The 22,550-nt window shown below is 48.0% G+C and overlaps 1 protein-coding gene across 1 annotated transcript in view; it reads left to right on the top strand.

The window, feature by feature from the left end:
• The window catches only part of LOC146805957 (NACHT and WD repeat domain-containing protein 2-like), an 85,119-nt gene that overhangs the window by 25,142 nt on the left and 37,427 nt on the right, over positions 1 to 22,550 (top strand). The window contains exons 3-4 of the mRNA XM_085620570.1: positions 13,934 to 14,050; positions 14,566 to 14,769. Of these exons, the coding sequence (XP_085476696.1) occupies positions 13,934 to 14,050; positions 14,566 to 14,769 (321 nt within the window). The remainder of the gene's footprint in view (positions 1 to 13,933; positions 14,051 to 14,565; positions 14,770 to 22,550) is intronic.

The following is a 22,550-nucleotide window of genomic DNA, read 5'->3' as shown; positions in this document are numbered from 1 at the left end:
CGGTCCTAGGATGCTTGATTCCGGTCCAGGGAAGACATGGCTTGGCAGTTCGGGCTGGACTGTTCCCATGAGGCACAGGGTCAAGACTGATATGCATATGGCCATGTCTAAACTGGGGTGGTGTAGTGGGCAAAAGAACGATGGATTTAACCCAGATCCCTTGACTGGGGGAGAATGTATGCATTGTCAGCATTCCGTCCATCATTTGTTTGTTGTAACGCTTTTCGCCCTAAGTGGGATGGGTATTCCCAGACGTGGGACCCGTGCTCACTACGCCACTGGAGTCAAGCTATCCTGGCTGATGACGGCTGATAGCCAGAAACCGGTCCTAGGATGCTTGATTCCGGTCCAGGGAAGACATGGCTTGGCAGTTCGGGCTGGACTGTTCCCATGAGGCACAGGGTCAAGACTGATTTGCATATGGCCATGTCTAAACTGGGGTGGTGTAGTGGGCAAAAGAACGATGGATTTAACCCAGATCCCTTGACTGGGGGAGAATGTATGCATTGTCAGCATTCCGTCCATCATTTGTTTGTTGTAACGCTTTGCGCCCTAAGTGGGATGGGTATTCCCAGACGTGGGACCCGTGCTCACTACGCCACTGGAGTCAAGCTATCCTGGCTGATGACGGCTGATAGCCAGTAACCGGTCCTAGGATGCTTGATTCCGGTCCAGGGAAGACATGGCTTGGCAGTTCGGGCTGGACTGTTCCCATGAGGCACAGGGTCAAGACTGATTTGCATATGGCCATGTCTAAACTGGGGTGGTGTAGTGGGCAAAAGAACGATGGATTTAACCCAGATCCCTTGACTGGGGGAGAATGTATGCATTGTCAGCATTCCGTCCATCATTTGTTTGTTGTAACGCTTTTCGCCCTAAGTGGGATGGGTATTCCCAGACGTGGGACCCGTGCTCACTACGCCACTGGAGTCAAGCTATCCTGGCTGATGACGGCTGATAGCCAGAAACCGGTCCTAGGATGCTTGATTCCGGTCCAGGGAAGACATGGCTTGGCAGTTCGGGCTGGACTGTTCCCATGAGGCACAGGGTCAAGACTGATTTGTATATGGCCATGTCTAAACTGGGGTGGTGTAGTGGGCAAAAGAACGATGGATTTAACCCAGATCCCTTGACTGGGGGAGAATGTATGCATTGTCAGCATTCCGTCCATCATTTGTTTGTTGTAACGCTTTTCGCCCTAAGTGGGATGGGTATTCCCAGACGTGGGACCCGTGCTCACTACGCCACTGGAGTCAAGCTATCCTGGCTGATGACGGCTGATAGCCAGTAACCGGTCCTAGGATGCTTGATTCCGGTCCAGGGAAGACATGGCTTGGCAGTTCGGGCTGGACTGTTCCCATGAGGCACAGGGTCAAGACTGATTTGCATATGGCCATGTCTAAACTGGGGTGGTGTAGTGGGCAAAAGAACGATGGATTTAACCCAGATCCCTTGACTGGGGGAGAATGTATGCATTGTCAGCATTCCGTCCATCATTTGTTTGTTGTAACGCTTTTATGAAGCATTACACCTCCTGGGGTGTGTGAGGGCCCTTGCTCCCTCTGCTAGAAACAGCACACCTCATTGATAAGTTGAAGTATTGAGGGAAGTGTGCCGGACCCTCATTTGCCCTTGTTACCCCCTATTTGTCTATTTCAACTCAGTTTACCTGGCAGAAGGTGGACTGCCCATTCCACAGGTTATCGTTTTGCTGACATCCATCATCTACTCTCCTTATTCCGCTCCGTTCATTGTAGGCTTCTACTTCTTTCTGTTTCCTAAAAAATACCACCCTCTGTTGCACTGCTCACCAGCAATCCACCACAGCCATCTTACCGATCTTCTGTCACCTCTGTCTCCGTAAACTTGCCAGTTTGCCACTGAACTAACACCTTATCTCAAGACAGCTCTCCACACGGGTCATGTGTGCAGTGATTACTCCTTTCTCATCTCTTCTCAGTCACTCTCTTCGTTCTCATTGGACCCCAACTCTTCACCATGCAGTTCACTTCATGGAACATCAACCCAAGCAACTATCTGTTATTCCAAACCACTCATTACTTGGACTGGGCTACCACTTTTTGAGAAAAGGTTCACAGCAAGAAGTGACACCATTCTAGCACACACCTCACTCACCATGCCACATTCTACACATCCATCAACACGCACATAAGATTACAACACTTCATCCCTGCCAGGCTGTGAACAAGGGCACATGTCTGTTTGCCCTTGCACCTTCCGAGCCCCTTACTCCTGGAGCTCTCCAGCGCTCCCTATCCTTTTCTGCTGGTGCCCTATCACCCATGTGACCAGGCCAGTCTGGTAACACAACAATCTCGCCCAATCAGTGGCATAGCTAGGGGAATCGGGGGGTGGTCCCCACCGGGCGGCACTGTTTTTGCAGGGGGTGGAGGTGAGAAAGTCGTGTCTGTCAACTACCACTATTCCCCTGCCCCCCCCCCCCCGAGAACAAGTCGTCCGTGAGACACGCCCCTCTCCCACCGGAGCAAGTTGTCCGTTGGCCCCCACCCACTCTTACCTGCACCGGGTGACAAACTTAGGGTCCGCCCCGGGTGACAGTAGGTCTAGCTATGCCACTGCACCCAATAGACTCTCCTCCACACTCCTACAGCCTCATGTGAGACCCCAAGGCCCTCCGCTCGCAGGCACCCATTCTACAAATAAATCACTGCTAATGACAGATAAACAGTCTCTCCCCACCCTCTCAAAAAACAACAGTATATGTTATTCAAAGGCATGGAACATCTTCCAAAACAATTCCTTGCAGATTGGCCCTTGATCCACCCACAAAGTTAACTCTGAAATACCGTCAGGTGAGGTCTGTTGGGGATCTTGATGCCCTGGTGAGCAGTAAAGTGCTCATAACCAGTTGCTGCACATGAATCGAGCTGGCATTAGTGAGGCTTTGCTGGGTGAACAGGCGATAGAAATGCTGCATTGGATTAGACTAGCGCAACAAAGCAGGAGTGCCTCAGATTAATGCTATGGCCATCTGAGTCTTTGAGCAGATTAAGGGGGCTGTAGAGACAGATAGGCCTCTCATAAGGAAGGAAGATGGGACATGTAGGATGGTAGGATCCTTTTGCATGGTTACCCCCACTTTTTGCTTGGTACTAAGCTGTTTTTGACGACTGACAGGGATTCTGCGTATCAGGACCCCAGTCTATCTGCTTTCTCCCTTAAATTGTTATGTTCAGTACTTAGGTACATCCCAGATTAGATACTGGTATTACCTTTATCAGTCCATAGCACATGTTACTAAGGTACCCAGGGCATAGGTACCCCAGAGGTCCCCCATGGGCTAAAGCATGCCGCCCATGGGAGATCATTCAAAATGGAACTACAGGCCTGCCATTACAGCCTGTGTAAGCTGGTGCTAGCACCGCTTACTGAAGATATAGGTTTCCTATATCTAGGGTCACTGCACTTAAAACCTATAAGTCGCCCCAATAGCAGTCCTTAACAAATCCTGAAGCCAGGGTGCTTGGTCCTAAGTGTGAGGGTTCCCCTGCATGAGCAGGACACCCCTACAGCCTACGGAGTCCATTCTCCCGGGTTGTAAGTGAAGCAGCCATATACCATATAGAGGGGACCGCGTAAATATGCGATGACCATCTCGAAATTGGCTATAATGAATCCAATCATGTTTGGTATCAAATATGTTGGAATCATACCCCCCCACACCGTAAACGTTGTGGGAGGTTTGATTCCAAGAACTGGAAGAGCCCTCCGTTGGGCTCTCAGTGTACCCGGTACCAGTCTTCCAGACTCGGACAGCACAAAATGGTTGCTGCTGACCAGAGACACGATTTTGCCCTCCTACTGCTAAACCAAGCTCAAGCAGGGGAAGGCAGAACAATAGTTATCCTATCACAGTGAGGTGTGACCACCTCCCAGACAGGATTTAGTGTATTGGGGCTGGGTGGGTGCGCTTGCCAGCACCACTAAGACTGCATGAGGGGCACATTTGGTGTCCCGGTGCATAGTCCAGTTCAAACCAGTCCTGAGAGACGTTGGCTCCTGCTCTGGTGCAAAACTGGACAAAGGACATGGGAGTAACCTCCCCCCTGGGAGGGTCCCCTGAATCGTCCCAACCCTTTCCCTAGGGTACTTAAGGGCTTACTTGTGGGTGGGTCCCTAGATTCGTCGTGGGACCAGATTCAGATCAGACACCACTTCTTCTTCTACCGTCTCGGCACTCTGGACTTTGCTGGACTTCGTTTCGGCTAGACTTTGTCTCCGTTCCAGTCTGTTGCATCGTCTGTGCACCATACAAGAACCTTCCAAGGCCTGTGGGCATCAAAGACACCTGAAGGGATCTCCCTTGAAGTGAAGGAGTCACTTCCCTGCATTCACAGGCACTGCAACTGAGTCGACTGGTCTGCTGATCCTGAGCTCCTCCGGACTCCAAAAGGTTCTGCAACACAGGTGGTGGTTTCCACAGCTCTCGAGGCTTGCCCTGCCCTCTTACCAAGTTTGAGGCCAGTATCCTTTGCGGTGGCTGCAATGACTGAACGTAGAAAATCAAAAGGAAATAGCCCCACGGTCGAGGGGGATATGTGTATGTAGATATGAAGAAACAGAATAGTCTCTTTAGTCAAGGGAAACCATTTAGGTTTTTAAGAAAGGCCTCACCCACCAACCTAGTTGCTGGCATGCTTCATCATCGGCCCCCACTAGGGGTACCGAATGTACCCCAAGTGTGCTGCGACGCCTGCAATTGCAGCGGAGCTGGTTTATTGTCAAGGTGAGTGTGCAGTGATGGTGTAGTGCGTGTATATTTAAAAGCTGTCCCTCTGGTCCCAAAAACCAATTAGAATTATTTAATAATGGGCCATGGGCAGCATTAAAGGAGGCAGGGGATGGCTAAGGAGGTATCAATGGCCGCCACCATCCAGTGGGGTCAACATGTTTCAGCCAGTGTCTGGAAACTGGGGCTGGCTTTCATCAGGACCAAGAAAGTGGAAGGTGAGAGGACAGGTCTAATAGAGTGTGTATAGCCGTCTATGTGCGGTGCACGCTAAGGCGCCTTAACTGGCAGAGGGGGTATTCCTCTTATTTCCAATCACCAAAGATTAAAGGGACAGGCTCCATGAGTCAGGAGTAGGGGTATTCTGTCACAGCTACCTTTTGTAGCTGACAGAGCTCATACCGCAAACCTGTGTTGCCTCTCTCCGACTCCGACTGCAATAACTGAACCCCTGTGCACTGCAACAGCTTTCAGTTGCAAAGATTTGTTGGTTTCCTTCCACCAAGATCTTCAGGCTCCTAGTAGCCTCAACCTCAAGTATCTCCAGTGACCAAAGTCTTCATCCACCTCACATTTCTTACACCATAACCTGCATCTTCTGGTGAGCTGCTTGGGGTATTGAGGGTCCCCTTTGTCTCTTTTGGGCTCCCATGATTGTTCGGGCCTGTCCTGACTCCTCTGCTTGTGGTGAGTCCCCTGGACCTTGGTGGTCCCGACAATGCACCTTCTTCGACTTCTGCATGGGTTGCATTTGTCAAGGCTTGTTGGTGCTCCCACCGGACACCAACCCCTCAGCACTCGACAGCCGACGTGAGACAGCTCGTGCATGGCTCCTGGTCTTCCTCAGTGTCGCCTGGTCATCACAGCTGCAGAGTCAAGGTCATCGTCATCTCTCCTGCAACACCCAACATCGGAGGGCATTCGTCTTCCAGGTCTCCTGGTCACTCCTGAGTAACATAGACTCTGTCCCCTCTTCTTGCAGGTCCTTCTCGACTAGAATCCACCTTCGGATTCCACCAGACACTTTCTCCTCTTCCAGCAGCAGCACTTTCCTGAAGTCCTCAATTGGGTTCGGTGGAGGTTTCTGACACTACTTCACACCTATGCACCCGGCTTCCGTGGTGTAGGTAACATGGGTACTAGGGTATCCGTGGATGGGGTGGCTCTCCAACCTTCTGTCTTCCTCTGGTTTTCTTAAGGGTCCACTGGGAAGGGTCCTTAATCTAAATCCAACCGCGACTTACACATACGGGGATCGCGGGCATGTTCTCACACTGCACATGCTCTCCATGGGTTCCCTATCTACTTACCTTGGGTGGTTCCTTGGGTCCCCAGCACTCCTACGTCCTCTCGACATTGTCTTGACCTGAGTCGTGGTTCTTATACCACTTTCTTAGTATGTGGTTTGGTCCCCACCCTGGGGTCCACTGTATATTCTGTGATAAGTATTGTGTGCATTGTGCATATCTCAGGGTAGGAGATATTTGTATGTGTTGGAGAGTATTATATAATAAACACATATTTTTATAAATACGTTGTGTTGTTCTTTTTCCCTTTTTTTTTAAAGTATCTTTATTGGCATTTTCAGTGGTTGCAATACAAGTCTCATAAAATAGATATGTTCAAAACATTCCTAAGTACAATTATCAGGATAGCCTCAAAGCAGAATATTTGCCATAGGTCACAGTACATGGCCCGTCAGACTCAATACTATACAATATGCAGTATGGGGCTAACCACCAATCTACCAGGGTACCCACATAACAATTCAAATTCACAAAGTTCCACTTCAATTATTGAAAACATATTTCCAGTAGCATGATACTAGAATGACTCCAAAACAAATGGCCCAACTGGGGCAAAGAAAAAAAACAAATAAAGGACCTTCTGCAGAGGGGAAAACATATCATGTCCATCTATTTCGGCTTGTGGTGGGGAAATTTAATATTAAGAAGCTACAGCAGAGAGCAAGTGGGTTGACACATAAGTGAGAGACCCATAGCTACCAGTAAGGGTGCGTCCTCCAGTTTACACAGATTCTGTAAACTCATATTCACTCAGCAATTGGACATATTGCACCATCAGGATCTCAAGCCTTCTCAAATAGCAGTAGGTGTTCAGTAGGTGTTGCAGGCAGAGTCACCCCTGGGTGTGCATCCGTATCTGATTCGGGCCCAAACCCATCACCCTCTCCTCCTGTCCGGCTGGATTCTTCCAGGTCGCCAGCACTTCCCTCCATTGGCCAGCTATGGGAAGCTTCCTCATCCCCTTGGATTCCTCCCAACCGAGTGCTCTACCCTCTGCTCCACCCCACACATTAACACATCTATGCCAGGTCGCGAACTGTGGACCCCTGGCAGATTTCCATTCCATTGCAATGCGGCGTTTCGCTAGTCCCAGTGCTAGGTCTACAAGTATGTTCCCCACTTTATGTTTCGGCGGTCTAGGAAAAAGACCCAGAATGCAAGACTTTATTGTGAGAGGTAAATCTCTGCCCAGTACTTCAGTCAGCATACCCAGGACTGCCTCCCAGAAAGGTCGCAAGGCACCACACTCCCAAATCATATGACCAAAGACCGCATCTGGGTGAGAACATCTGGGGCAAGAACGAGCCTCACCGCCATATGCCACATTGAGTCGATGTGGGGTCATGGAAGCCATATGTGTATAATTAAACTGAATATATTTAAGACAGGAGTTTCGAGAGATTTTCTTGGGATAATGCCAGACGCTTCGCCATTCCACATCTGTTAACTCTTTACCCCCAATCTCATCCCATTTAGCACGTAGTCTGGTCAAGGGGCACACCGAGGCCTCCTGGAGGGCCACAGAGAACCATTTCACAAGGTGCCTTGCCGTTCCAAACGTGAACAAGGCTTGAAGCACCGGATGTGTTTCCGGCTCGTTTCTACCCACCTCCCACAACTGTGCAAAAGTTCGGGTCAGGGCTTCATAATGCAGAAACTGGCCAGGGGGCAGACCACAAATCTTCTACTAGGCCATCGAAGGGAATTAGGGACTTGTCCAAAAAACAATCCCCAACCGCATCTAGTCCCACATCTGTCCAGGGGGCCAGTTGCTCAGTGGTAAAGACGGACTGGGTGTCGCCATGCCGCAGGCCCACCAGGGGCAGCACCGGGGTGTATTTAGCGGCCTGCCGTCCTTGATTCCCACATCTCCACCAGGCCTGAAAGGCAATGCGTTGTAGTAAGGAACAGTACGGTGTAGGCGTCTTAGCTGTAGCAATTTTGACATTACCAATCTAGGACGGGCATCCGGGAGAGCCAAGAATGTACTTCCCTCATTGACCTCTTCTATCCATTGCACCAAGTCACTGTAATTGACCAGCTAGCATATAATGTTCAAAATTCGGCACTCCCAGGCCACCCTCAGCAGTCGGACGCTGCAGAGTTGCCAGCGACACCCGGGATCGACCATCTCCCCACACCAGATCCCGAAGCAGAGCATTCAGTGAGCAAAACCACCGGCTAGGCATGAGGACAGGAAGATTGACAAAAAAGTACAACCAACGTGGAAGCATAACCATTTTGGATAAGGAGACCCTGGACATCACTGGTAGCTGCAACGTACGCCAAAACTGAACACTCACTCGTAGGGATCGGACCGCCTTTCCGAGATTACCCTCCTTCAAGTCATCTAATGAATGGAACACCTGTATACCCAGATATTTAAACGTATTCTGAACCCATACAATATCGGGCGCCAAGGCGTCCGGCCTAGGAAGGGGGCCTGCCACAGGGAATATGTAAGTTTTTGCTTTGTTAACCCGCAAACCCGAGAGGCCAGCAAATTCTTCTAATATTCGCATTACCGTCGGGGCGCCCGCCACAGCATCCCCCAGATACACCAGAAGATCATCTGCGTATAGGGAGATGTAATGCATCTGCCCAGCAGAATCCAGTCCAATTCCATTACCCCCTCCCCCCGGCGCAATCTCTCGCCTCTAAGTTCGATTGCCAAGGCGAAAAGAAGAGGGAAGAGGGGGCACCCATGTCTGGTCCCTCAAAACACACCGTATTCCCTGGATATTGTCCTACCCGTTCGGACCCTGGCAGTGGGCTCATGCCATTAGATGTCAGCAGATGCTGGATCTGCTGTTTTTTTCTCTTTCCCTGCAGGACATTTTGTTTACGCTCTGAATCAGGATGTCATCCTATGAAGGGCTCCGCTGTAGTCTATTGACCCGGTGTCCCAGAACAACTTCTGACATGCTTGGAAGCAGACATAACAGTTCTAAACAATCCTTCCAATCCCACGACAGGGGTATTGTTGTGGGGACAACAGCAGGCTGAAGGTATAAGTCAGGCTGCAGAAAAAAAATCATCTATTTTCCTATTGCTGAATAAATCTCTTTTGGACCCACTGGAGTAAAGGCAGTTGAAGTGATTCTGGCCTGGAGGTTTTGATGACTGGGTAATACAATACACTAATAGTCCAGGACCTTGGGGAAAAGCCTTGGAAACATTTGTCTGAGCCTGAACAGCGGAAACTGTCATTTTACATTTAGGAACCTTGAGAAACCCAACAAAAATCTCAATAGGGGTAAAACATCTAGGCCGTCCTTTGCGGTCAAGAAACCTTGTCATGATCTCAAAAATTGAATGACCGAGTTTCCAACATTGTGGTGATAAAAAGTTGACTAATTTAACAGTTTGACTATGTGCAACAGTTAAGGGCAAGTTAGTAATCTCTGGTTAGTAGAAATTGTGAATAAAGACCGCAAGGTGAAGAGGAGAGCTGGTTCTTTCTCCTCACAGGATCATTAAAAAAGTAGAGCTACTACACCCCCAGTGAACCTGTATCCGGAGGCTCCTAATAGCCTCCCCGATGCTCACTTCAGATGGAAGGACTAGCCAACCCTTGTCCAAGGGGTAAGGAAAGCTCCACTGAGAGATGTTGTGTTCACCTCAAGGACTGCATGCCACCTCCTGGACTGCCTAAGTGGTGTCACACACACAAGTTGACCTAGGAATTCAATGGTGGCCTTTTGTATATATACAATTTACATAGTTCATTTGTATTGCGCCTATGCCTACTTGTGGCTTACAATATTACAGTAATCATATCGCCTACACAGTTAAAAAACACTTATTACAGGAAAAGTGTAAATATTACATTATAAAACTTCCCCATTCGGTGCAACAAAAAGAGATTATCAAATTTAAATAGTCAGAGTGAGACACAAAAAGACAATTGTCTATTTCAATAATTTTGATGCATTCATTACTATACATGATGTTGTATGAGGGACATGGAGGAATGTCAGCCATGAAAAGGAGAGCTTGTGTGGATTTTCGGTTGCCAGGTATGAACAAAGGGATTGAGAGATTTGTGCCCAATTGGATCACTTGCATGTGCAGTGATAAATCCCATATTGTCAATGAAACTCCTATTGAGCCAAGGAATCTCCCAAGAAAGCATGACAAAAGGTGGGAATTTATATTTCTGGTGCATTCAATTGTAGAGGAATGGATGGGAAGTATGCTGTGTGTTGATAGCCAGAGGTAGCTTTTGTGAAGGTGGTCAAAGTCTATAACATAGCAAGTTTTTGTGAAGAGATCTTCAGAAGAAGGTGTCCTGAGTTTGTTGTGTTGCAATTTGTGGCAGAGGAATTCCAGCAGTTCCTGGAAAAAGAGGGTATATAACAATACAAAACGGCAGTTTATCATCCCTGAGAGAATGGTCTCGTGGATCGTTTCAATCAGGTCTTGAAGGAGCGTGGACTGTTGGCAGTGGAGATCGATCTGTATTGTAAAAGAGAAGTCAAAGAGAAGTCAAGAAAATGCTGTCGGGCTACAAGAACACGACTCATTCTGCCACAGTCGAAACACCATTTTTACGTCTCGCGCCTAGCGTTGCACAGCGCAAGATCTCTTGTACGGGGTTTAGAAAGCTACCCATACGCTCGTGCGTGTGGTTTTGCTTTCCCCGTCTGGCATTGGCATGCGCTTGTTTTTTTTTTTTTTTAAACGGCACGCGATTGGGCAAAGGCGGGACAATATCCCGCCTTTGAAACGCCCATTCCCGACGGTGGCCAGCATGTGCAGCAGCGCACGTTCGCCTTGCTGTCGCTCCCTCCCCCCGCTCCGCTGTGGTGCGCGCGCACCACTAGTTGTTGACAAAAGCGATTGTGATGCGATCGCTTTCAGTGCCGCTTGTTTTCTTTACTTTTGATATAATCGCGATTATACCAAAAGTAAAGAAAGAGAAAAAAATATCTATTTCTTTACTTTTGCTATAATCGCGGCACACGCGCTTTACTTATAACATTAAAAGTAAAGCGTCGGTGCCGCGATGCTTGTTTCACCAGTGCCCGGGCCAAATTGTGATCCCATCCGACCCTACAGGCGAGCACATCCTAAAGCCATTTGTCAGCTCATAAACACATCCCATATCAAACACAGATGTACACAAACAGCAATGCCCCAGTGTGTGGAGAAACAGGCTGTGCAGGTTAAATAAATGCTGAAGGTCGTGTTCTTGTGTGTTTCATCGGAGCCGGGTTCATGCTCTTGAGTGGCAGGGTGTGCAGATCTCGTAAGCAGGAGGGCCGAGGTGTAGGCACTGATATTTAACATCTATTTAACAGCTCTAAAACAAGAACACATCATAGGGGATGATCACAGGACTCGTGATGTGCGGAAGATGCATGCATTCAGAACATTTCACAGCCTTATTTTAAAGTGTTACCAATTTGGATTATTTTGTTATTTCAAAAGAATAAAAAAAACACCTCGAATGACACACAGATTCAGTGTAGTTAAACTCCTTCCCAAAGCCTAAATGCTCATGTGTTTCCTACACGCACAAACATCTCTAGCAGATGATTCTCTGTAATAAATAAACAAATACCTTGAATTTGGAGATCGTGATTCCGCCGCAGCAGGTTAACCCACTGTGCTGCTCAGATATTGGGAGCCAAATAATTACCAGAGGCATTACAAATAAGCATTGGCATAGCCAATAGGTCTCGCCCTTGGGACCTTATAAGTGTTTAGCCAGGCAACAGTTGCATAACTAAACACTTATAAGGTCCCAAAAGCGAGACCTATTGGCTATGCCAATGCTTGTTTTAACTGCTGCAATCTATTGTAACCTCACGGAGAACATCAAAGCGGCCGTGAAAGTGAAAGTAATCGCGGTAAAGCGCGAAGCGCGCGCCTGCGCACATGCACTGTAGCTCTAGGCTGGCCTGGTAGCACTTTTTGGAGCCCTCACAAAATGTCTCGCCAGACCAGCGCATGCGCTGGGTCAGGCGAGACTTAAAAAGAGAGAAGGAGCACTTGTCTCAGACTGCACAAGTGCCCCGGACCAACAATATCACGACCATGACCTTGGTCCCTGCCCCCCCCCCCCTTCACCCCACCCACCCCCAAAAACAATTTTGCAACCATCAACCTTGTCTAAGACTGCACAAGTGCTCCGGACTTACAAGATCAAGACCTTGGGTCCCTGGCCCGCCCCACAAAAATGTGCAACCATCAACCTCTACCGGATCAACAAGCATTTGCAATGCAATAGGTCTCGCATTTACGCGAGTTTGAGCTATTGATATTGTAAATGACAATGCCTTTTATTTATGTTTTGGTTTTTAAAACATAAATAAAAGGCATTGTCATTTCCAATGCCAATAGCTTAAACTCCTGTAAATGCGAGCCCTACTGCATTGCAAATGCTTGTTCTTACTTAGGGGCAGGGTAGCATGTACTAAAGTGACACCGCCATGGATTAACAGAGCGCTCAGATTTAAACAAGGTGAAACTGAAAAAAAGTGTCTATGTAGCAAAAGAAATATGAGCAAAAACACAATGCTAAATTGAGTAAAAAAATGGTGTGTGTTTAAGAATGGTAATTTTGTGAGAGTGCACCTGGTTTTCGAATGTAATAAAAGTTTTTTCCAAGTGGTCGAGTCCAAAAAAAATAAAAGAAGTGAAGGGTAACACTGTATGGTTGGATGATGGAAGAAAGTGCAACACAAGAAAAGTGGCAATGTACAATGCTTTGGAGCGTCCTGTTTGGTTGAAATAACTTGTGACCTCTAGGTGGCGGTAAGTGATGTAAAGAAAATTATATATAAGTTTCAATGAAGAGTGATAGAATTCGCATGAGAAGACCATATTGGCACAAAGATTATGTAAGTACATAGGTTTGTATTATTCCCTTGTCAAATGTATACAAAGGTGTGTTTATGATCAACATTTGGCTAATGTAGATCGTGACATACATTTGTGATGAGGGTGATACAATCCTGTACGTTAAATGATAAATATAGTAATAACATGTGGGTTATAGTTACATTTTTTTAGTGAAAAAAGAGAGATATGTTATGTTTTGACTAGGAGTTAATTTCTGGCAGGGTTCCATGGAAAGGCTGGAGATTCCAGAACCTTTAATCAAGTGGATTCCTGCCAAGGGTTGGATGACCAGAGCTGAAGTTCTGCATTAAACATCTTTAATTACAGCGTTTGGCCGATATTCCTTTCCAAAAGTAAATAGTCAGGTGCAGCAGAGGAAGGAAGGTGTAAGACCCCTCTCTCTTTGAGCTCAGCTTGAGGGATGGCATCACACTTCTAGGTGAAAACCTGTGAAACGACCTGATATGCATGACTGGAAGAGGGGAGAAAAACTAGGAAAGGAAAAACATTTGTGTCATTGTCATAGACATGGTAGGTTGCATACAATAAAAGAAATGATGTCACCATACGGAAAACAGCAGTGGACTCAAGAGTGAGCCTTGGGATGAGACACTTTTGCATTGAAGCAGAACTGGTTTAGGGGCTGCAACATGTAATCTGGTGGGTGAGTATAGCACAAAATCCCATCTGTGAATGAGCAGGAAGAAGGAAGACTGAGGGGTACTGGACAGTAATTAGAAGTAGATGGTTGGTTTATCACAGGTTTGTTTTTTACTTTGAGGTATGTTATAACCACTGTATATTGAAGCATAATGGGCAAGTGCTGGTATACGAGCAAGCGCTTGAAAAGAGAAGTAAAGCCATTTAATTCCATGATTTCTACCTGTAGTTTGCAACATAACCTTGCCTCAATCAGAGAAAGAATTTTTTTTTTGTGGCATTTATTGGCAGTTGTAACAAATACTAGTATTTACATTTCTGGTGTTTTTGATTTGATTTCTACCAGGTCTTCGATGGATATTACGGAGTTGATGCGGAAGACGTGTACTCGCCTCATATCCGTCAGTGCCGTATGAAAGTGCTGCAAGAGTGTCTTCGGTCATCAGCCGGCCCTTGTTTTGTGGTGAGCATGATTTACCCATTGAGTGGATCACTGTAACTGAGCAAGCTGTGGTCTGTGCTTGATCATGTCAGTGATTATGATATTTGAGTTTGTGAATCCCTGTGTGGGATGGGAATGCCCCGTACATGGCAACAAGGACATGTAATATACCCCAACTGGATGAAATGTGTTATCCTGACCTATTACTTTTGACTGGAGCACATGACCACCAGGCATGCACATTGTGAACTAGGTGATTCTGTAATTTGGGAGACCAAGAGCCTGGCTCTGTGGTCTGGAGAGGTACACCAAGCGTACCCTCGAGCAGACACAAGCACCCACTGTTGGCATGTTACATGTGTTCCCGGAAAGTTTGCCAGAATAGGGCCAAATGTCCAGTGCTAACCAAAATGGGGATAAACTCAACCCTACCTTCCTAGGTGATCGGGACCTTTATTATCAGATTTTATTCATAAAACATGTTAACTAATTATTTGCTTAGTTTACGTTTTTTTCCTTGTGTGTTTTTTCTATAGGCTCTTATAGGCGAGCAATATGGAAATCCTTGCTTCCCAACACAGATTGATGCTGTGGAGTTTGAGCAAATCATTGAAACTGCTTCAAAAATGAGAGTTTGCACAAAGATGTTGGACGCCTGGTACTGCAGGGATGAAAATGCAGTTCCACCTGTCTATAATATGTTGGAGAAGAAAGAGGGGCCCTTACACTTCACCAGGCAGGTGAATTCTGCAACACTGTGTATTTATTTTCTGTACCACCACAGGAGTCTGATATTTAATATTACATTATCCTAATCTAACACTTATGTCCTTGTGTGTCATGCCTGTGCAGTGTGGTGAAGCATGGAGGCTGACAGAACTCGGGAAACAGCGTTTACAACACTATCATTACGTCGTGCTACTATTACAACGCGATCGTTACACCGACCGTGTTGTTAATACGTGATGCATTCACATCATACTCAAACAAAACAAGGGGACCCAAAAGGTAGTTGAGGACCTTGGGTAATCGTTAATTACAAACAAACAGTGGTCCTCAAATGGTTTAAGGAATAAAGGGAATAAATATAGTACAGAATCGAAACTATATTAAGGATGTCCAGCCGGACACCCAGTTTAATTCTTCAATGAAACATAAAAAATAGTCAACAGCAAAACATATGTGGGACACAGTCCTGCATCCGTTGGGAAAAAAAGACATATACAAAACAAACAGACATTTCAGGCAAGGCAGAGGAGCTTATTTACAAAATCCAGTGTTTTAAGCTTATTCCGAAGAGACAATGCACTTTTTTACGTAATGGGTTAATGTGCACGCTGTTTAGACTGGGGTCGACGACGTTTCGATCCTATTACAGGGATACAAGGATCATCATCAGGACGGTAGAATGTACAAGCCTGGTATTGAGAGAAATTGCCTGTGGGGAAATGAGAGGTGAAGTAGGAGTAAAGGAGGGGAAAAAAGGAAAAAGAGGAGGAGAAATGGTAAAAATTAGAGCTAGGATAAGGCGGCTGCGGTAATTTAGCCAAAATTGTGCGCAGTGCACATGCCGTTTGTGAGTGCATGCGTATTTGAAAAGGTGGCGGTCGTTAGGAAGCCAACGAGTGAAACTGGTGAAGGAGCCGGAAGGGTCTCTGGTTCACGGAAACGTGGGGAGTGAGATAAGGCAAGCATTAAATTGGCGCCGATAGGAGAGTGCTACGAACGGCCACTAAAATCGGGACGGATAAGTGGAGAGAATTGAACCGCATGAGGTGTAGACGGGGTCTTGCAGGCATTGGGTGGTAACTGCCGGTCATTATATGGATGACAACACAGGATGTAGGGTAGCCAGAGGGCCCGCTTACCGTAGTGAGGAAAACAGAATTCAGGACGTGTTCAATGCCGGAATGATGGAACTCACGTTTTGCAATGGGAATTAAGGAGGTCCGGCAGGAGGCTCGGGAGTACGGGCGTTACCGTAACAGTTGCTAGGGGAGGAAGAAGGCACGTGAGGCAGTGAGCAAGTGAACGGATAGGGGCGCCGAGGGGCAAAAAGGGAAAGAGAGGTACCTGAGATTGGGAGGAACCGGGCAATTCGGATAAGTTGCTCCGATGGGTAATCCGTGAACTAGCACTGGAAAAGGAAGGTACGAGGGGAGGTACCTGACATTCAGAGGAAACGGGCAATTCGGATAAGTTGCTCCGAGGGATGATCCGTGAAAATGCACTGGAAGAGGGGGGAAATGCGAGTTAGTGACTGGGTCAGTAGTGGTTGAACCCGTGAGGGGCGATGGTGAGGGCGCTTACCGTGATCAAGTCGCGTCCTCAAGTGGCGATGGACAAGTGAAGAGGAAAGCGTGCTGGTATACATGCAGCATTGGCATGTGGGGCACTAGAGCGTAAAACCGCGCCGCCATGATGGGACAGAAGAATAAAGATGGAAAAAAGACTCAGCAATAAGAAAGTCATCAAAATTGCGACGATTTCGGAGAGAAGTACATCAATGAGAAGAACACATTAAAATTTTGACAACCATGAGGAGAATTGAAAAAATTATAGATTATGTGCCACAGTATGAGAAGGGAGGTAAAATATACCATATAAGACAGAATACTTAAAAACAGTGAGAAAATGGCAAGTGGGGTACTAAAGCGTAAAACCACGTCGCCATGATGGGAGAGAAGAATACAGATGGAAATAGGACTCGACAATCAGAAAGTCATCAAAATTGCGACGATTTCGTAGAAAATTACATCAATGAGAATAACACATTTTCATTTTCGACAATCATGAGGAGAATAGAAAAAATTATATATTGTGCGCCACAGTATGAGAAAGGGAGGTAATTTATACCATGTAAGACAGGATACTTCATAACAGTGAGAGAATGATTGGTAATGAGGGAGAAGAAACAATTATTAATCAGACATAAGAAAATAAAAATAAAAATAAGGTGTGAATTAAAACAACCTCTAAAGAACTGTGAGGAAAATTGTCAATCGGGAAAAAGGTAGAACCATTCCGGTGATAATCAGATGAGATTGGTCCAGTCCTCGTTGCGGTTCAAACCATCCCTGATGCTGTTGGTACGAATGATCATTCTTAGTTCTTCTTTATTTAGGATTTTTGCAATGTCCCCACCCCTTTGGGGTTGCTTGATGGTTTTGATAATTGTCCACTTAATGTCATCCTCTGTGTGCCCCATTTCGGAAAAATGTTCAACATATGTTTTGCTGTTGACTATTTTTTATGTTTCATTGAAGAATTAAACTGGGTGTCCGGCTGGACATCCTTAATATAGTTTCGATTCTGTACAATATTTATTCCCTTTATTCCTTAAACCATTTGAGGACCACTGTTTGTTTGTAATTAGCATTCACATCATACATCATTACACTAGGGGATGCTGAGGTATTGGAAATTAATTCCAACACCTTCCCTACTGTTGCGCAAACTGGAGTAGGAATAGTAATTAATACTATTCCTAAGTCCAGTGCACCCCCATGTGCAAGTCGTTGTAATGACTTGCAATGTAAATGCATCGCGTACTAACAACGCGGTCGTTGTAACGACCGCGTTGTAAAAGCACGCAGTGTAATACATCGCGATGTAATGAACCATATTCACAGAACTCACGCATAAATCTGGTTGGATGTTGGATGTCAGAATATCACGGGCAAAAATAGCAATATATAAAAATATTTTGGCCTTAGTATCGGTCACTAAAATATCAATAGTGTTACTATTTACAAGTTATACTTGTGTCAGTTATGTATGGCAAATTTACTTGGTTGTTTGTTTTTTAAACGGTAGTGCTTTACCTTACTACCTTCCCCACGAATATATATATACTCTTTAGCCTTTGTTTTTTCAGTGAATATAAGACACACATGCACACACCACCCCCTAACACACACACACACACACACACACACTCACCTCCACAATATTTTGTAATCCATATTAATCCCATGATATTTTTGTATATAAATATTTTGTTTGTATACCATAAGTGCTGATCCTGCCTGCTTATTACTGCTTATTTCCATATTCTTGCGCTGCCGAGGAAATTCTGCAGAGAATTTCAAAATGCGGCCATTTTATTATGATGGACAGACTTAAAAAATATGTATATATATATATATATATATATATATATATATATATATATATATATATATATATTCACTCTGAGCTAACCGGCATCTGAAGAAGGCGTGTGACGCCGAAATGCATTATGCCCTAACCAGCAGGGAATAAATGGTCTTCCCAGTATACCCCGCTGTGTCCTCCTGATTGCCCGTCATTGGAGTGGTTGTTTTGGATATATATATATATATATATATATATATATATATATATATATATATATATATATATATATATATATATATATATATATATATATATATATATATATATATATATATATATATATATATATATATATATATGTATGTTTAATTCTGAGTTTACATTATTGAATATCCTAGGTGATGAAATCGCGTCAGAGTCCAACTTTAGCACTTATAAAGAACTGCCCTCAACTTCTCGATTTGGATGTTACCACTCCATGCTATATATTTAAATAGATGGGATAAAATGTAAAAACTAGCTATATAGGAAATTAACCTCAAATTCGTTTTAGGTAAACATGAATCTGCTTATGGGTACATATAAATTCATATTCATTCTTAGCTCAAAACTAGAACTTTATATACATACTGAATACATTTCCTGTTCTGTGTTCTAGTCTATCTCACATGCTTTTTTTTTGAAAAACGTTTTTATTGGCATTTATATGGAAAGACATACAGAGGCACAAGTGGTAGCGCCAGCAGCACAGAAATTTACATAGCAAGCTTGCTCAGTCGCAGCCCTCTTGACCTCGCAGTCTTGTGGGTGCCCAGGCCATCCGACCCTATCCTAAGTAGGGCCGCAGGTGCGCTTTCGGGGGCAGCCGCTGTGTATGTCCTACCGGAGTGCGGCCTGATCTCTGCGCCGCAGGGGTGCCGCGCAGTGTAGTTGGACCCCTTTGCGTGGTGTCGCGAAGGCGAGAGAAATGCAGCCAGTGAGTAACTATGAACAAACTGGGGGCAAGGAACCAGGGGATGGGGGGGGTGCACTATGTCGGCTATCAGGAATGCTTGTAGCTATGCGCTCGAGAGCTGGACCAACGTGAGAGAGCAAGAATAGAGAGGGGGGGGAGTCGGGGAGGTCGCGGACGCCGAGAGGGGGGAGCATGCCGGGGGGGGCTGGGGCATCAGCCGTAGCCTATGAGGGGTCCGGCGGCGGGGCATGCGATACCTGCCTCTGCGAGGCACTGGGCGTTTGGACTGCCCGCGCCGCTCCCCGGGTGGGCTTCGGGGTCGCTGGTGCCCCCAGGGGATCAATCGGTTGTGTACTCGCTGCAGCCGCTGTTTCCTGCGTGAAGGCGTGCAATAACATGGCCCAGGGCATGGAGATCGGGTGTTTGCGCATCCCTCGGGCCTCCTCTGTTCTAAGTGTGGTTTCCTCTGCCTTGCCCCATTTCTTGACCGCTCCCACCCATGCCGCTGCCGGGGGCCCCCCCGGCGACTTCCAATGCATACCGATGCATCGTTTAGCGAGGAGCAACATTAAGAAAGCGAACCTCCTTTCCACTTTCTGCGACTTGTGACGTTCATGAATACCCAGCGCACACGCCTCCCATGTGTTCAGATCCCGGAACCCCGTAACCGCTTGTTGGGCAGTGTGAATTGTGTGCCAGTAACTGTGTAGTGTCGGACAGTCCCAAAACATGTGCTTGAACGAGGCCGCGGGCATCTAGGGCAGCCAAACGCCCCGTCAGGGTAATATTTCTGCAGCTTTTCAGGGGTTAGATACGCCCGGTGCAGGATATGCAGCTGTATGTTCTTAAACCGATAATTGCGGGACACTTTTTTGGTGTATTCGAGGGCCCTAGCCCACTCCCTGTCATGTAGAGGCCGCTGGAAGTCGTCCTCCCAGTGGTCCCGGAGGGTCGCTAACGTAGGACTCCGCAGGGTTCTCACCGCTTTGTATATCCACGTGACGAGATGGCGACCGGGACCCATCTGCAGTATCGCATGAATGACCGGGTGTGTGGGGGGCTCCGCCTCTATCCTTCCCCACTGCCTGTGGCAGTCCGTGAGAAGCTGCCGGTGCCGGAGGAATTGTCCCCCGGGTAGCTCGAAGTCCCCCGCCAGCGCCTCGAAGGACTGCAAACTTTCACCGGAGAACAGCATTCCCACCTCCGTTATCGCATGATCCGTCCACGCCCGCATCATTTGCTCTGTGTAATATGTCCGGCCCCTAGGGAGCCCCACCAACGGCAGCAGTGGAGAGTACAGGGGGGTGCCCCGGCTAAGGCGATGAACTCGTGCCAGGCAGGCGCGCGCCGTCATGACCTGAAGAGGCCGGGATACCGGCGGTGCTGCACCCGGCAGCAGCATGCGGAGGACGGCCGGGACCGGGATCCGCCCCGCCTCCGTGATCAACTCCTCTTGCGCTCGGCCCTCCGTCCAACGCGACTCCCACTGCAATTGGGCGGCAAGGAAATACGCCTCGAATGAGGGAGCCGCCAACCCGCCCTGATCCAGGGGCAGTTGCAGTTTCGCCAGGGCTATCCGCCGGCGGCCGCTGCCCCAAATAAGGGTCCCGAGCAGAGTATCCAACTCCCGGAACAGGGATCGCGGAGGAACCACCGGAAGATTGGAGAAGAGGTACAGCAGGCGCGGGACCAGGATCATCTTTGCAACGGCTATCCTTCCCGGTACGGCCAAGTGGAGGCCTTTCCAGAAATGGACCTGGGATCGGATGGTGCCCATCAGCGCGCGGTAATTCCCCTCATAGATATCTTGCGGCGTATGGTACAGCTTAATGCCGAGGTAGCGGACCGCCTGGGGACTCCACGAGACTTCAACGTCTCCTATTCGTATCGGACCCTGGGGCACAACTTGTGTCAAGGGGTAGACAGTGGACTTGGCCCAGTTCACCCTGAGGCCCGTCACCTCTGCAAAGTCATGCAGGATGCGCGATATCGGTGTCAAATCGATCGTGATGTCCCGGACGTATATGAGTACGTCATCGGCGTACATCGATACTGCATGGGTAGAATCGCCTATCGGAATGCCCCATTCCCCACTCTCCCCGCGCAACATGATCGCCAGCGGCTCCATCGCCAAGGCGAAGAGTAGGGGGGAGAGGGGACACCCCTGTCTGGTCCCGCGCCGGATCGGAAAGGAGTCCGAAATGAGAGGGCCTATGCGCACTCTGGAGCTGGGCGAGGAATAGCTGAGCCGGGTGTAGGCTAACAGTTTGGGTCCGACGCCCATGCGCAGTAGGACCTGAAACAGGTAGGCCCAGGAAAGTGTGTCAAACGCCTTTTCAAGGTCAAGCACCAGAAACGCTGCCCGAGGGAACCGCTCTCGCACCTGGTCCTGCACGTGGAACAACCGCCGGATGTTAGAAGAGGTGTGCCTACCGGGCACGAATCCGCTCTGATCCGGGTGAACCAGCCGTGGGAGGACCGTGGCGTACCTATCCGCCAGGGCCTTCCCATAGATTTTGTAATCCGCCGACAACAGAGTTATAGGTCGGTAGGAGCCTAGCTGATGCGGGTCCCTATCTGGCTTAAGGAGGGATACTATGACGGACTCGCGCATGGAGCGAGGCAGGACTCCCGTGTCTACAGCCGCTCGGAACTGCAACTCAAGTTGAGGGACCAACTGGGTCGCGAATGTCTGGTAAAAGTCAAGGGGGGAAGCCATCGAGGCCGGGGGCCTTATGGGTGGCTAATGCCTTCATGGCGTGCCGAAGTTCGGCCGCCTTGAGAGGGCGATCGAGGTCCTGGCGCGTATCACGATCAATGCGGGGAAGCTGAATACGGTCCAGGAAGTCCACCGGGGCCGCAGCCGACGCCACGGGACGGGGGCTTGTGTATAAGCGCATGTAATGCTCTTGGAAGGCCTTAAGTATCTGCCCCTGCGAATACACCAGGGTACCCCGGACGTCACGGATGGCCGTGATGGTCGGGAGGCTCGAGTCCTGCCTTATGAGCCACGCCAACAGGGCACCCGCCCGGTCGCCCTCTGTGTGGGCCCTAGCAGCGTAAGCCGCAAAATTAAACCGGCGCATGCTTGCCAACGCCACGGCGTATGCAGTCTCGGCGCTAGCCCGCGCGGCCGGCGTGGCCTTGGCAGGATCTGTCTCCTCAAGAACCCGCCGGACCCCCGTAATATGCCGGATGCAATTGCCACGCATCACGACCTTAAAGGCATCCCACTCCGACGCTCGGGTACTAGCTGTGCAGGCGTTCTCTCTGAAATAATGACCGATGTGGTCCACCAAGGTTTGGCGGAAGACCGGGTCTTCAAGGCTGTCCCGAGGTAGGCACCACGTGGGGACGGGGGGATGTGGCGGGCGCCACTGCAGCGTGATCGTGTGGGCATCATGGTCCGATATAGTTCTACCCAGGTAGTCAGCGTCCAGAACGGTGGGAAGGACGGCGGGGGAACAG

The sequence above is a fragment of the Triturus cristatus genome, chromosome 8, assembly GCF_964204655.1.
Source record: "Triturus cristatus chromosome 8, aTriCri1.1, whole genome shotgun sequence".
In the NCBI taxonomy this organism is placed as follows: Eukaryota; Metazoa; Chordata; class Amphibia; order Caudata; family Salamandridae; genus Triturus; species Triturus cristatus.
Note: the sequence above shows the minus strand (reverse complement) of the source record. Positions and strands in the feature narration are given on the sequence as shown.